This window comes from Diceros bicornis, chromosome 20 (assembly GCF_020826845.1).
Source record: "Diceros bicornis minor isolate mBicDic1 chromosome 20, mDicBic1.mat.cur, whole genome shotgun sequence".
NCBI lineage: Eukaryota > Metazoa > Chordata > Mammalia > Perissodactyla > Rhinocerotidae > Diceros > Diceros bicornis.
This window is the reverse complement of record NC_080759.1, coordinates 10,030,269-10,041,818: the sequence shown is the minus strand read 5'-3', so window position 1 is coordinate 10,041,818 and position 11,550 is coordinate 10,030,269. Positions and strand designations below refer to the sequence as shown.

The 11,550-nt window shown below is 42.7% G+C and overlaps 1 protein-coding gene across 7 annotated transcripts in view; it reads left to right on the top strand.

Annotated features, from left to right (window-relative positions):
* Positions 1–11,550, top strand: part of MAST4 (microtubule associated serine/threonine kinase family member 4) — a 545,073-nt gene that overhangs the window by 511,995 nt on the left and 21,528 nt on the right. For all 7 annotated transcript variants that reach the window (XM_058563945.1, XM_058563939.1, XM_058563942.1 and 4 more), the window contains 5 exons: positions 197–298; positions 5,889–6,011; positions 6,202–6,314; positions 8,128–8,255; positions 8,601–8,836. In XM_058563945.1, the coding sequence (XP_058419928.1) occupies positions 197–298; positions 5,889–6,011; positions 6,202–6,314; positions 8,128–8,255; positions 8,601–8,836 (702 nt within the window). The remainder of the gene's footprint in view (positions 1–196; positions 299–5,888; positions 6,012–6,201; positions 6,315–8,127; positions 8,256–8,600; positions 8,837–11,550) is intronic.

The window sequence follows — 11,550 nt, the reverse complement described above, 5'->3', positions numbered from 1 at the left end:
TAAAGCACTGCTTCCCAAACTTGACTGGTCCTAGGAATCAACTGAAGATCTTGTCAAATGCAGATTTTGATTCACTAGGTCTGGGGTCGGGCCTGATATTCTGCATTTCTAACAAACTCCCAAGTGATGTCCAGGCTATTGGGACCTGGACCAGCATTTAAGCAATCAAGTCGTAAACTACTTTTCTTCCCTCTAGATGAAATCAACTGGCCTGAGAAGGATGAGGCGCCACCACCCGATGCCCAGGATCTGATTACCTTGCTTCTCAGGCAGAATCCCCTGGAGAGACTGGGAACAGGTTAGAGCACATATGTTTTAATTTTGCTAATATGCAAGAAATAATATCTTTGTGGAGCACTCAGAGGTTTTTGTTTGTGTTTTGTTTTTGGCATAGGAAACATCTGTTAGTTGATGTAGAACATGACTACAACCCATTACAACAATCATATTTTAGATTTTTTTTTTCCTGATTCAGAGCAGTATGTACACTAGGAGGGTGGTTGTTTGTCTGTGGTTTTTGTTCTTGTTTTTTGCAAAGCAGAAATTATTTTTAATTTGTTTCAATAAATAAAACTTCTCTGGAAGAAAACCTCAAGGGCATATGTAACTCTTCTGTCCTGCAAACATGCATCTTAAATAATTTGAAACAGAGGATTAAAGATGTGGAGCTTTTTTTTTGTCTGGGTTTTTAAAAAAAATATGTATTTCCAGAAGGATTTGACCCAGCACGATACTGTCTACAGGCTTTGAAGCAGGTTATCGGTACTTGAACTAATTACTAGAAATGAGTGCCTGGGGTTGAACCCTGCTGTGCCATCATGGTGATCAGCACCTTGGCCCAAGACAGAGGATTAAAAACCATTGACTTTCAAGATTAAGGAGATAGTAGGTTTGTTTCTTGCTGATTATTTTTCCTGACTATTCTGCTTCCAGTTGTTTGTTTCTGCCCCTCCTTTTCTTTTTCTTCCTTCCATTCTGAGTAGATACACTTAGAGATTTCAATATAGAGTCCCAGCCTGCCCCAGGATATGATTTTATCTAAATGAGACTAAATATTAAATAGAAACACGCACACACACAGTATCCATAATTATCATCAGTGAAAATGTTGACTTGATGGTTGTTTACTCTGAGCTGTTTCATTCTACCCCATTTTAATAGAAATATCAAAAAACACTGAAGAAATAATTCTCTCCCCTATTTTTTCCAAGACAAAAATCATTTGCAACAGCTCCAAATATATATCTTGTGTTGTTTTCCACATTTGCCCACAGCTTCCCCAGTTGGAGGACTCTGTTCTTGCTTAAGTGTGGAGTGCTGTGTTACTAGAGCCTATGAGAATGCTTTAAAACCCATGGGCCAAATCTTTATTTTGTAAATAAAGTTTTATTGAAACACAGTAATGCCGTTCATTCACATGTTGTCCATGGCTGCTTTCATGCTGCAGTGGCAGTGCTGAGTAGTCATGGCAGACTCTAGGGCCCACCAAAGCCTAAAATATTCATTGTTTGGCCCTTTACAGAAAAATCTTGCAGACCCTGCATTAGAGAATCCAAGAAGGTTTAAAATCAGGGCTCAATTGGGAAAACCTTTTTGAGTTGAGCCTCTTACTGGAATACCGTGTGCCTTTTTGCCTTTTTCAGTGGGTGAGTGGGCCTTTAACTAGGAAAGGCGATTTAAATGGACGTTAAGGACACAAACCCCAGAGTCAGGTTGCCTGAGTTTAAATCTCGGCTGTGTGAGCATGGGCGGGTTATTTCCCTTTCTCCCTCATGTCCTCATCTGTAAAATGGAGCTTATAGTAGTGCCACATTACAGGGTTATTGTGAGGAGACAAGATCATGCACTCTGGCTCTTAGAACCAGATGTGACACTGCTGCTGGTATTGTCATCGTTAATTTTCTGCATGTGTAATCTCACGCTTTCCCCTTTGGACATACAAGATATAGAAATGCTGGTAGTACCCCTACCTTTGAGCTGATTGAACTCTTGGAATAGAGTACTTTATATTTCTTCCCATCCTATTTGATTTTCCTCTTGTCTGAAGTGAGTAGCAAACTTGTTATTTCTCACCCTCTGTGACCTGCAGTCGGATTTGCTTTATGGTTCAAGAGATATGAATCACTGTCAAAGAATTGGTGTCAAGGCTCTGTATGGGGCAGAGTTTTGAGGCAGGATTTTTACTCTTTGAGCCAAAAATGAGAAGCAGTGGCATTTTAAGATTCTCCTGCACCAATACAAATATTTATTTATATGTCCTAATCAACTCTCCCGGAGAAGTGTTGTCCTAAGGTATGATTAAAAATATATGAGAATCGGGGGCCGGCCCGGTGATGCGAGCGGTTGGGTGCGCACGCACCAACGCACTGCTTGGCAAGCCATGCTGTGGCGGCGTCCCATATAAAGTGGAGGAGAATGGGCACGGATGTCAGCAAAAAAAAAAAAGAGGAGGATTGGCAGATATTAGCACAGGGCTGGTCTCCTCACACACACACACAAATATGTGTATATGTGTGTGTGTGTGTATATATATATTCCCATATATGTACATATATATATGGGAATCAGCACACCCCCTGGAAAGAGTCCCCTTCCCCTCAGTGTTCATGTGTCAGTTTGGAGTTTCCCACTTAATATTCTGTCCGTTTCCCTCCTCTGAGAATACTTGGATTCTGGATTGGGCTGGATTTAATGAGACGGGGTTGTGATGATGGTCAGTACATTCATGTTTATCTATTGTATGCTGCATGTTATCTCTCTGCACATTTTCTCCTTGACCGCTACTTTCAGTCTTTGACAATTTGAGAAACAAATCTCCTAGCAGAAGCTCAAAAGAGAAATTTAGAAGACCCTGCCTGAGCTGTTAGCTTTGTCAGGAAGTGCTTGCCAAACAGGCAGGTCCAACATGACAGATCCCAGTAGGGCCGGGAGAATAAGGCGGAGAATCCCGCAGGCCTGCCATGCTGCTTCCAATGACAGCATTTTGGATTTAATGCATATTTAGTGGGCAAAATAATGCACCATGAAAATGTGTGAATGCACATTTGCCCAAGAGACTAGAGAGGCTGAGAAAAGGAGTGTGAAGAACATGATGGATGTTTGAGAAACTTCCATGAAAGGAGAGAAAAACGCAAGAGAGAACAGTAGTGCCAAAGCATACTTGCAATTGAGGAACATGTCATCCTTGAACTAGACTCTTGAACTTGTAGAGTATTGAGTGGCAGCCTGGCTGACTGCACTTTAGAGCTGCTCGGATGTGACTGACTCCCACCCATGTACCCAGAGGGAGGTCTAGAGTAGTTTCTCCATTACCCTGAGTCTCAGTTTCCTAGTCTATGAAAATGGGCGTGTTGTGCACCTGACAGGATTATTGTGAGGACTAAATATAAACATGTTCATGAAAGTATCTAGTACATTAACCTAGTGCATAATAGGACCTCAAGAAATAACCAGTTGCCCTTCCCTGCCCTTCCTGGTGAATTCTTACAATGAAAGCTGTCATGTGCATGAGTTCCTGTGTCTGATGGTTTGTATTTGGCTCATAAAGCCGTCAGCCATATTGTACCAACAGTTTAGCCCAGAGGTAATTCTTCCCCAGTGTGTCCCTTTAATTCTTTTGTTCCCCATCTCTTTAAAAGTGCATGAGAAACAGGACCTGGTGATAAGCAACCTCTTCCCAGTGCGGCATGAAGGCCAAAGGGTGAGAAATGTGAGCCGGGTCAGCAGTGGGCCGTGACTCCTCGGGGAGGACACATTTGTCATCATCCACAGAGATGAAGCAAATGCTCTCCCTGACTTGGGTCCCAAAGAGTGGCAGGCAGGGGAGTGAAAAGCCAGAGACTCTGGCTGTGTTCCAGAAGTGTTGATTGAGCCCTTGGCTCTAGAGAACTGTGTGTTTCTGGGTAACGTTGAGCTGCCTCGAAGCGTCAGAGCTGTCATTTGGTGTGGCCCCATGAGCAGCAGCTGAAGTACAGTGTGGTGTGTGGTGCGCCACTAAGTAGGGCTTGCCTCTTTGGACCTCAGTGACATTGGTTCAGTGAGGGAGTTGGATGGATAAATGTTTAAGCCCTGTAAGCTCCTCCTAGATGAGAGCACTAGAAGAAAATCTCACTGCAGCTGTGTTTGGGGATGTTGCTTGGGGTAGGGGAGAGGCAGGATGCGTGGAGGACTGGCACTGGACTGTGCAGAGGTGCTGTGAATCGGCTGCTCGACTCAGTTCCCCAACATTGGCAGTTGTGAATCCGTTTCGCAGTCTGTGCAAGAGAGATGGCAGTGTAGGACCTGAACTAAAACGTGCCTCCCTCGTGTATGGCATGTGGCATTATGGCACTGAGGACGGACCTGGATGTTTTTAGACAGAACTCAGCTCAGCCCCTCTAAGCCTTACTCACTGGGTGATCTTGGTCCGGAATACTTCAGTGCTTGTCCTTAGTTTCCACATCCAAAAATGGAGTTGATAATGCCTACTTCGTCGTGGGGTCCCTTTTAGTTACTTAGGCAAAGGGAACAAGATGCCTCTAGCATCCAGTGCAATGCCTGTCAAAGTCAGCCCTCAGATCACAGCTGCTAATGCTGTTGCTGTTGTGACCAACATCAGACTTGAGCATTGTGCTATAAACACGGAGGATGCCTGGATGGGATCCTGGATAAAGATTCTAGTCGAATGCTTTGTAAAGGAGAATCCACTCTCCCTTTTTTGGGGTGATTTTCCCACTTTACCCCATTCTCTCCATTCCATTGTTTTCAGAACACTAGTTTCCCCTGGCTGGGCTTGGAGCTCTGACTTGCACCTTGTGCTCGAGAGGCCTGATGGGGACAGAGCCACATCTTTGAACCACACAGACAGCTCCCCGCCCCAAGATCCAAGCCCATTTTGCATTCAGCTTGCATTTCTCATCCTGTTCCTTCTGTACCCAACTGAGGAAAGGATGAGAAGCGTGGGTGACCACTGCATTAAAGAGGTGTTTACGTCACACTTAGAAGGGCATCTCCTGCCAGGGAGGCTGATTAGATGCTGGTATTAGTCTTGTGAGAAATCTCTCTTCCTCGTGTTTTTTCAGGATTGGTTCTTCCTTATCTCCCACATCAAGGGAGTGGGGGTGGGCAGGACAGGGGCCTGATTCTCACACTGTGATTTTATAACTTGTGTACATTCTTCCCTTTACATGGGGTAAGGTGTAATATTTTGATGGGACCTGCCCTTCAAAATCACTCTCAAATCATGCACTGAATTTAAAAACATTATTTCACTGAATGGTGCTATCATGCTGACTTGGCAAAAAGAAGCCTAAAACTTAGGAATTGTAATTGATTTTCATCACATGCATTATAAATCTATCAAAGAGGTTTGCCAGTTTCTTACTTAAGAATCTGTAATACATAGAATCTAATTCCTACCTGTGTTAATAAGCAAGCCAGTAACATTGAAGAGTAACCATTATTTAGGAAAAATTCATCTTTATTAACCTTACCTCCAGAGGAAATACTGCTGTGGACACATTTTGCACCCTGTTAGAATTTCTTTGGGTGTGTAATGAGCAAGTCTGCTTTGGCTCAATGTGCGTCCACGTCCCCAGGTTCAGCATAATGTGATTTTAAGTGGCCGCATCATTAACCTTTGAAAAATGGAGGAAGTCATGGAAAAATTAACAAAGAAAAAACTGTGCCATAGCAACTGCTGTTAGCAAAATCAAATCTCCTGCTGATAAATTATGGGAAAATTTTGGGGGAGTTTTGGTTGTGGAATGAAAAAGATGTCCATGACTTCTTCATTTCTCTGTTGATAGATTTTTTCTTTTTTCGGTTGTTCTTAAAAACAGATGTTTCCCTTTGCTTGGAGGATAATTTAACACTTTCCTCTCTGTCCTTCCTCCACTCCCCGCCCCAAGGTGGTGCATATGAAGTCAAACAGCATCGATTCTTCCGCTCTTTAGACTGGAACAGTTTGCTGAGACAGAAGGCAGAATTTATTCCCCAACTGGAATCCGAAGATGACACAAGTTATTTTGATAGTATGTGCATTATCTGATATAAAACATTGTTTATAGAAAATTATCTCCACTTTCGATAGCACTTTCCAATCTTGAACCTGTGAGTTCTTAAACATAATGTTGCTTTGATATAGAAACTCATAATTAAAATACCTAAAGTAAAAACTAGATTTCTGAGTAATTGGAACTGTTGCCAACCATTTCTCTGCAGCTCGGTCAGAGAAGTATCATCACATGGAGACTGAGGAAGAAGATGACACGAATGATGAAGACTTTAATGTGGAAATACGGCAGTTTTCCTCATGTTCACATAGGTTTTCAAAAGTAAGTGAAATATAGCATAAACATACAGGGTCTCTCTGGGAGAACCTCCCACTGGCCAGACAGTAGGTACCCCTAAACAACTGGGCAGGATTGTGCAAACCACTTACAGTGTTTTGGAGTTTGGCATCACCTGTACTTAAAATTCCTTTTTGTTTAGGAGAAGTGACCCCACCATCTTGATAATCCAGAGTGCTGGCCCGGCTGCAGAACTCTGTTTCTCTGTTTCACTCTTCACAGATTAATCTTTTTTTCTTAGAGGCACAGAGTTGCACTCAGAATCTTATCTTTGGAGTACATGGTGCCATGTATATGCTGACCTCACCTTGTGTGCCCTGGTCTAGCTTAGTGCCCGGCTGGGGGGCATGCCCCTGTTTCTTTCATCTTATACTCAAGAACGTTGAGCTCATTGTGCACTGAGCCCTCTCCTAGTATCGCACAGAATACGACACAAAAGAGAAGGCTTTGTCCTTGACGGAAGCTGAGACACTGGGGAACCATTGATTGTGGAGTGAGAAAGCCTTGTAACCAGTAATAGAAAATGTAAGCTATATTAAAGAGTCAATAGGAAGCCAAGTTAGAATTTTAGAAATGGTAGAAGATAATAAAATCGATGTTTGAGAAAGATGGTTTTTTACTGATTGTGGTAAGATTAAAAAACAAACAAAACAAAGAGACCTGATAGTCCTGAGGCAGGGCAAGGCCCTAGGAAAATGGAAGTGAAACTAGAGGCACCTTACTTCCCTTTTGCTATTTTCAGTAGCTATATATTTTCTGTTGCCATGGCATTTTGCTTGATTATTGTTTAGCTTTTCTATAGCATTTAGTGATTTTAAAGTGTTCTGTACCCTTTTCTAAGTGACTACCTAGAGTGCATCTGCAGATTGGCCCACACTGCCCTCCCTGTTTGTAGGAACGACATAGAGAGGTAGGGATTTCCCTGGAGTGGTGGCAGGTCTGTTCACAGCCAGGACAGAAGCTGTGATGACACTGAGTACGGGCTGACACCAGTACCTATTCTCTGGCCCGTCAAAGCCAACCCCTAAACACTGTTTCCTTCCCGCTGTCTCCTGTTCTTTAGCCACCTTCCTCCTAACCCCAGTAGATTGTAGGAGGTCTAAGGGCCATTCCCATGAGAGCAGCTGGTGGTGGAGTGGGACAGTAGGGAGTGCTTCCTGCACCGACTCTCAGCCTGTTTTACCTTCCATCGTTCCTGTGGGACACAGAGATCTCAGGTTTGCCTAAGTGCTGATCCCCTTCAGAAATCCCAGTACCAGCATAGGAAGCTGCCTGTCTGTATGTGTGATTTATAAGCCAAAGAAATACTTCTGACTCATAACCAAATATGTACTGCATCTACCCCTATGCACAAGTCTTGAGACAGGTAATTTATTCTCTTCACACTCAATTCCAATTCGTTTTTCTCTTTCCCACCCCTATCTGGTGGCCATTAAATCTTCTTCTCTGTGATTTTGGTTTTCTGATTGACTTCATGGTTAAAAAGTAATCTAAGGTATGCATTGATCCCTAGGCCTAGAAACCTGAATGCATCTATGGATTTTGTTTGCAGATACCAAGTCCATAATGAGATATGGGAGAGGGTGATGGATTCATAGCTCCCCACTCCAAAAGAAAAAAATTATACAGTGACCATTCATCTCATGACTAAGTCAACAGCATTGGAAAGTACCTTCTGAATTCACGGTCCCAATTCAAACTCGAGTCGTGGTCTCAGGTTTTTCTTCCAAGTTTTGGAGTTTTTTCTGACACACTCTGTTAAGAAGCTATTAATAAGCACTGACTATTTGCCTTCCAGGTTTTCAGCAGTATAGATCGAGTAACTCAGAATTCAGGAGAAGAGAAGGAAGACCCTGGGGACAAAACCAAAAGCACAACTTTGCCATCCACAGAAACATTAAGCTGGAGTTCGGAATTTTCTGAAATGTATGTGAAATGCCTGTTAAAAAATATCATTAACAGTAGCTACTAGAGCAGTGGTTCTCAAATGTGAGTGTGCGTCAGAATCCCCTGGAGGCCTGTGAAAACACCGACTGCTGGGCCCGGAGTCTTTGATCCAGTCGGTCTGGCTGGGGGCAGAGAATGTGCGTTTCCGACAAGTTCCCAGCTGATGCTGGTGCTGCTCATCTGGGTACCAGGCTTTAAGAACCACTGCACTAGACATGTGTTGGTTAGGCTATTCCAAGTTCCACTGTTACCTGGTTTCTTCCAGAATTCGCCTTGAACAGTTTCCTGTATGTATGTATGACTTTGTTTTTGTTTTTAATTAAGGCAACAATTGTCCACATCCAACTCTTCAGATACAGAAAGCAACAGACGTAAACTCAGTTCTGGCCTGCTTCCCAAACTGGCTCTCTCAACAGAGCCAGGACGAGACGCTGCTACTCCCTGCCCCGGAGACCCCCATGAGGAGCCAGAAAAGCCAGCCCTTCCTCCGGCAGAGTGTGTTCAGGAGGAGCCCGAGGTCACCACCCCGGCCAGCACCATCAGCAGCTCCACTCTGTCAGGTAAGCCCCTAGGCCGGAACCTGCCATTGGAGCATCATCTACCGCCCTGGGAAGTGACTGTGGTGCTCTGAGTCCCAGGCCTGGCCTCCCAGGCGGCGGTGGTGGGTGTTTTGTGCTACTAGACTCCCTCCGTGGCCGTGCTTCTTGGGCTTGGGGGATGACCTTCTGAGAACTAAGATCAGCTGCCTCAGACCCTCCTTAGTGCATGGCCACACGGCACATCCTTCTTGCTTCCATTTGTCCAGAGAGCCAGGCTTAGCTTTCACAGCTGAGTTTCAGTGGGATCCTTGGATGGCAGTCGGAACACACTAAGGGAGCATGTTCTCTGTTGTTAATACAAAGGCGTGTCTTGTGGAGTTGCAGCTAGCTAAAATTAGGAGTAAGGGACAATATCAAATAGTCAAATGGTCAAAATTACCCTCACAGATGTCTTAAATCACCCATAAGGTATAGTATAAAGCCAGTTTTCCCTCCAATGTTGAAATGAGTGGTTGTTTCTTTGAAGGAATTGGTTTTGTTATGGGGCCATGTTGTACCAAATAACTTCCCTCTCCACACTAGACCCTCAGTGAGTGCAACAAGATGCGAGACTGCCTTCCATGCATCCAGGACTGAGAGGGGAGAAGGGAGGCAGAAATACCCACACAGTTCAAAGTAGTGTTTTATGTGCATATGAGACAACTCCACAGCAGACAACAGTGACCTTCCCAGGTTGGGTAACTGGAGTAAAGAAACTCCTGAGACATCTTTGGCTGTTTGGGAGGCAGTCAAAGAGTTTTTGGTCTTTTCTATGAAGCACTTTATAATGTCACTTTTATGTGAAATAACCATCCTGACTACAGGAACAATGTCTTCACAAGTTTCTAAAATGCTTTGTGTGTCATGGAGACTTGCTTGCCCTTAATAATGGAGGTATCCTCATTAGGTAATCAAACTTGCACTTCCCTCAGAGCAAGCCATTGAACTGCATTTAAAATATTATTTGGTTTATAAAAATTTTATGCACAGCATATCTGTCTACAGAGCAATGTGCATTTATGCTTTTTTAAAAAAATAAAACATGGGTATGGCTTAGGGTTGCTATAATAAATGTTTTCATTAAGTCATATTCAATATGCTATATTGATAACCATGAGTGATTCCAAGATTTTTCCTGAAAATTTTTTTAACTAACTGAATATTCATAGTGTAGAGTTTTTTAAAAATCATTTCAAGAAACAAATTTTACAGGCTAGGTTTATTTTAGCATCACTAAAAAGTTTGGTTCTGTGGAACTCCACATGTGCGTATAGTTTATCATGCGGAAAAATAATGTTGGGTTTCTTTCTTCTCTCTCTTCACCTCAGTTCTCACCTCAGAATCAAGTAGGATGATTCCACTTGTCCTACTGCTTTTATAAAGCCAAGAGAATAGCAATGAAGAAGTAGTGTAGAAACAACCCTAGTAGTCTAAGATTCCTGACCATTTTTAGTTCATCTTGGTAGTCAAATCAAATGTAGATAGCTCAGTAGTTTGTATTTCTGGTTACCAAGGTCTCTTCTGTTTCTTAGTTTATTATCTTACTCTGCATAGAGTATACTTACCTCCATTTAAAACTTCTTAATATGGTGAATTGTTTATGACCTCTTAGTCTCTTCAGCCTGCTCACTGTCAGAAAGGGAGGACGTAAAGAAAGGGGAATAGTGTCTAAGCATTTGATTGATTACTTTCATAATTAAAAAAAAAATCTGCCTAGGTCCTGCCATGCATTTTGATTAATAGATTCCAACCACCTTTCTCTCTCTCTCCCCCATACACACACTAAAAATAATCAAAGACCTTGGGGGCTGTACAGAATAGAGGGATGAGCTGATTTGCTCATAGCCCAGGGTAATTAGGGAATCTGAAAACCGTGACTGTAGTAAAATTAAATTTGTTGATTTTTATATTGCTCCACCATCAAAAAGGAAGAACCCCTGACATTTACAGAACATTAAGGTGACATTTTCCACCATTGGCAGAAAAAAAATACACGCTTATATACAGTACTATGAAATGGGATGGTGGAGGCAAAAAGGAGAGATGATAAAAGAGAACATTGTATATTCACACTCTGGCATTTAGGGAAATACAGCTTCATACCTGTTTCTCTTTTTTCATGACTACCTTGTATTTGAATCAGTGAAAAGTAAAAGTCTTGAAGTCTTAGGTGTGGTGCTTGAATGCATCCAACAAATTATTCACTGTAAAGAGATTCAGCTTTCATTTTATACTTGTCAATGATCCCATCCAAACCAAATTAGGAATGAGAAGAAGGGAGCATGTAACTTACCCGAAAGTGAACTTACGTTTTGTGAGATGAGATTTTTCGATGTGTGAAGCAGTTTTTATCAAGTCCTTCGGCAGTTGATCTCTTTATTTAGAGCGAATGGAATAGATGTACTGTTAAGCGAGATTGAGTTTGGCATATGGGAGTAGAAAGATTGTTGAAATTTACCTTAATGTTGTTTTTGTTTGTGGGTCGAATGGGTGCCACATGGAAGCCCGTGAATCTTTTCCTATACCTATAGGAAAGTAGATGGCCAGAAACTATTCTAAGCCCAAGCCCACTCTCCCAAATCCCAGGCCTCCCTGCGCTTGGACCCCACCTGTAGGGCCTGTGCCACCTCCCGTGAACTAGGGCCAAGCTTCAACTGTACAACGGAGTAGTGTATATATAGCAGTGTAACAGAAAT